Source organism: Protomyctophum bolini (genome assembly GCF_963924005.1).
Source record: "Protomyctophum bolini genome assembly, chromosome: 14".
NCBI lineage: Eukaryota > Metazoa > Chordata > Actinopteri > Myctophiformes > Myctophidae > Protomyctophum > Protomyctophum bolini.
In genome coordinates, this window is record NC_137875.1 from 37364554 (window position 1) to 37369553 (window position 5000).

Sequence of the window (5000 nt, forward strand, 5' to 3'; positions counted from 1 at the left end):
ATTAATTGCATTGTTAATTGTTTAATCAGCTTAGCAAATTATTAAATATTTGGGCAAAGCTTTTGTTGTGGCCTGCGACGGATGGTCCCCACACTCAAATCACATTAGCCCAATGAATTATCTCTGATTGGAGAGGGGGGGGGGGGGTATTTGTGATGTACAGTATCACTCAGATATACAGTACAGCAGTGTCACAATATCAGAGTTTTTTTTAGCATAAGGCATTACAGAAACCTGTGAAATGTCAACTCAACCTGAACAGCGCTATAGGGACTTTGCCATACTAATATGTCTAGACACTAGACAGTGACCATGCAATCACACAAGCACCGTGGGTCGCGACTCGCGACCCACGGGGTTAGTTAACCCGTGAAATGGCAGAAAATCTGGTCTGGACTGGTACAAATGGCCTATGAGTTGAATCATATATAATCCAAGGAATCCAGGGAAACATATTTAGATTGTACGACCTATGATTTATGAGTAACTAGTCCTTACCCGTTCTGAATATATGAACAGCAAATATATATATATATAATATATATATATATATATATATATATATAGAATATTAGTGGTCCATGACATGAAAATGATGTTTGACAGTCAGCAATAGTGTTGCTTATTGTAGATTCATTTTCGGATTTTCATAGACCTGGTTGCTTGTTTCCCTCGCAGTCAATGTGGCAACCCTGGTCAGTGCCGTGTTGACAATGTAGCTTAGCAGTTATCACAGAACAGCTAGGAGGAGCAGCCTTCTGGCGGCGCCGCTACATGTTTAAAAGTGTTTTGCGCAATTTATGTCCCCGAATGTATGGATATGGACTTATGGCTCCATCGCTGCCTCTTTCTTTAGTAGAAGTAGAAATGTAACGTGTTGCAGAGTGTTTCCCGTCCGCGCGCACGCGCACGCACACACACACACACACACACACACACACACACCGCCTCCTGGCCTGAGGGGGTTGGAGTGATGTAAAAACAATATTTTAACAGTGAAATACATGGGTAAAATGGGTAAAAAGTAGGCTAGGTTAATTCTGGGAGCGTGCAGATTTTGTTTTGCATGGAGAGATGTTCGCCAATAGTGTGGCTCGGTCGAAGATAGACGACAACGGCTGTGCTGTGTATTAGGAGACACACACACACACACGCGGCGCCAAATTGTATAAAAAATGTTTTTTAATGACAGATGTAGTCCCAAAAAACTAGCTAGCCTATAGCCACCGAGTTTGCTAGCGCTCTGGGAAAACAGAGCAGCTGAATTATTTGTTTTGATTAGGTGTGGAGTGGTGCTCGTTTGATCCACGGCTAGAAGGCTGTTTCAACCAATCAGATGGCTTCCTCGAAACGACCTGTGGCATAATGAAGCATTTTTCCACTGACGCAGGTATAAGACATTTTGCAAGGTGAGAGAGAGAGAGAGAGAGAGAGAGAGGGAGGAGAGAACGAGAAGGCCTCTCGTCATCCTCTCTTTCGCCCTCGCCATCTCTCCCCCGCTTTTCCATTTCTCTTCGTCCTGCTTGTCAATTACGTCCGCCATGTTCTCTTTTTCCCCCTCCCTTCCCCACTTCTCCCTCCCTTCTCTATACCCCAGGCAACCCCCCCCCTCTCTTTTCACATGCAGAACGTTCCCTATGAAAGTGTGGCCTCTGTACTCTAAGCGTGCCCCCTCTGTTTGGATGAATAGACGTCTCAACACTATCTCTATCCAGGCCTTTTTCTTGTCCTTGTTCTTCCTCTGTGTGTTTGCTCCGGCTCAGTCACAGCAGGGGGGGGTATTATCACTGAGCCAAATGGGAGAAGTTGCCTTTGCATTTCTTTCTTTTTCTTTTTTTCCCCTCCGTGTGATTAAGGGAGGGACGGAGGGAGAAACAGATCAGAGCAATGCATTCAAGTCACGCATAATAAGCATTAAAGCATTACATGATATTAATCCTGTCGTACCATTAATGTGCATCAGGGCCGTGTGTGTGTGTGTGGGGGGGGGGGTTCAAGCTAGGCCTAATTATGTAGAGAAGAGTGCTTTCGACACACACACACACACACACACACACACACACACACACACACACACACACACACACACACACACACACACACACACACACACACACACACACACACACGGCATAAGTACGCACACAGACACACAGAGGCAAATACACATAACTTACGTTGGGTCGCAGCAGTCTTCTTATAGCTTCAACCAGGCTAGCTCTGTACTGGTCGAGAAACAAACTGAGAGAGAGAGAGACAGAGAGAGAGAGAGAGAGAGAGAGGGAGAGAGAGAGAGAGAGAGAGAGAGAGAGGGAGATAAACAGAAAAACGGGTGAGAGAGAGAGAGAGACGGCCCGATTAGAATGCATTCATGTGATAGCGGCTCTAGATAAAGCAGCAGGCTATTTATTTTCTTTTGTTTACAAATAAATCCACCGACAAACGCGGGGAAAGGGGGCGAAAAACAATTTGCATGAGTAAGATTCCCCTCCTCTTTTCATGTGCAACTTCTTCATATGTATTCACCCTGGCCTGCTTTCAAGCTGCCACGCGGTGAGGAATGCAAAAAACATCAAAGTCCCAAATACACAGATACCATCGTCGGCCACAGCAAAGACGCACACGCGTCACGCACATAGTATTTTTTATTTTTTATATATAGACACTTCAAAGTGACAGGAAAGCTCCTCAAGTTTCGGGGGAATTAAATCTGTATAGTATAGGCCTTGAAGTTGTTTCGTAAACAATGCCAGCTGAAAATAATACAATCACACATCGATCGATCGATTCATATAAAAAGGACTAATTAACGTGTAGCCTGGAATCCAGACTGATCGCTCCGTTCCGTCATGTTTCTTTTTTCTCACTTAGCTTCTCGTAAAAAAATCCAGCCGTCGTAATCCTCATCCCGTATTTTCGTGTCCTATCGTAAAACCCATCCCTTGGGGGGGATTACAAGACACCAACAACATCAATAAACAATATCACTATCACTTCTTGGAAAACTGCACAATTAAAAATGTAAATATTTGGTTAACAACACGCACAAACACAAATAAATGTCACAACACATACAGTATAATGCTATCTTTGTTCGTTTGATCCCAGCCTTTCTCTAAACATTTTGCAATATGCTGAATCTCTTATTTAAGTGGAGTATCACTAATCACTTGCGAATACAGCAGGTGTGTGTTTGTGGTAAATGGAGGCATAGTCAAGGGTTGCTTGCACCAGGCCGGTCCAATCAGGACAGCCAGGTGGCCTCTTACAAATAAACACTAAGCTCTACAAAGCTCACAACTTAAAGGATATTTTTGGTGAATGTTCCCCACAGAATAGGCATGCTGGGGTTCAAGTGGTTATTAGCTGTAACTCTGTGACCTGCATTGTATTCAGGCTGGTGTTTCTGATGCTAATTTGAAGAAAAGGGAGATTTTTTACATAACATAAATGTCTGAGTTTTGGGGGGGGGGGGGGGGGGGCATTTTGTGCAGTATTAATTTTCATGATGGAATCGTTTTGATGAGGAATACAGATTTGATGCTCATAAATGTAAGGTCATATGCAAGGGCAGAGTTAGTTTAGTTTTGTGCATTTATGTGTGTTTGAGTGCTTATTGGGGACTCAAACCCAATATTGGGTTTGAGTCCCTGGCAGGCAGGGGGATATGGGTTTGAGTCCCTGGCAGGCAGGGGGATATTGGGTTTGAGTCCCTGGCAGGCAGGGGGATATGGGTTTGAGTCCCTGGCAGGCAGGGGGATATCCCCCTGCCTGCCAGGGACTCAAACCCAATATCTCCCTGCCTGTCAGGGACTCAAACCAGCACAAAAGGTGAAAACAACATTCCCAAAGATATGGAATGCTTAACTTTCTGACAACATTGAGGTGGAGATACATGAACACGACTTACAAATATGTAAGTCGCCCCAAACGCAACCCAGCTCCAATAACCTCCAGTTACCTTGTTTATTTACAAATTCAGGCATAATGTAAAATTATAAGGAAAATAACAAGCAGGGAGAAACAAGAATCCCTGCATATGGGCTTATTCACTGTATTATAATGTCTTCGCAACAATTACATAATAAAAAACGTAATGAAAATAAACTTCTTCCCCGCTTACTTTACATCTTTAGAAATCTCCCAGTAGAAGTGGACGATAAACAATTCAGAGAATGGGACAAATGGATTTCTACGTTCATTTGGCAAGGGAAGAAACCAAGAATTAAATATAGCACCCTACAACTGAGAAAGGACAAAGGGGGCATGGCTCTTCCCTGTTTAAGAAATTACTATTATGCAGCCCAGATAACTCCTCTGTTATACTGGAGTAACAGGGGGTATAAAGCGAGATGGAAGGAGTTGGAGCTTGGTCTAGTTGCTGACTTCCCTCTGCAGGCTGCAATAGGGGACAGGGGTTTGGCGGACCGATTAGAGAGGATCAATAACCCATGGATAAACCATACGTTAAATGTGTGGCAAAAGGTTGTGAGGTCATGTGGTTTAAAAAAAATGTTGAAACTTTTCAGATGGTGTGCCTTCGACACAGACTTTGTCCCAAATAGAGGCGACATTAGATTTAAGTCATGGATAGAGAAAGGAATCACAACTTACATGTCATTTATGCAAAGAACTGAAATTGATAGTTTCAGATCAATACAAGTCAAACATGATCTGGAACAGGCTGACTTTTACAGATACCTCCAGGTGCGGCACTATATCAATCAAGAATGCAAATTCAAAGAGTTTTCTGCAGTTGAATCAGAATTCTTTTTCATATTAAAGTCAGCTCTCACAGTGGAGCCAAGTAAATCCATCTCTGAGTTATATGGCGCCATTTCAGATGCTAAGAATGAAAGCACGTTGTACATCAAAGAGAGATGGGAGAGGGACGCAGGAGTTGAACTCTCAGAGGAAGTATGGGGAGGGATCTGGGAGTTCCAGTCTACCTCAACTTGTTCTATGGACTGGAGAGAGCACTGTTGGAAAAATATTATTAG

General features: G+C 43.3%; 1 protein-coding gene across 2 annotated transcripts in view; it reads right to left on the minus strand.

The window, feature by feature from the left end:
* camkmt (calmodulin-lysine N-methyltransferase) overlaps positions 1-5000 on the minus strand; it is a 121399-nt gene that overhangs the window by 9466 nt on the left and 106933 nt on the right. For both annotated transcript variants that reach the window (XR_013965233.1, XM_080781581.1), the window contains exon 9: positions 2178-2241. Coding sequence is in view for 1 of the 2 variants with exons in the window: in XM_080781581.1 (XP_080637707.1) it covers positions 2178-2241 (64 nt within the window). In the remaining variant the exon portion in view is untranslated. The remainder of the gene's footprint in view (positions 1-2177; positions 2242-5000) is intronic.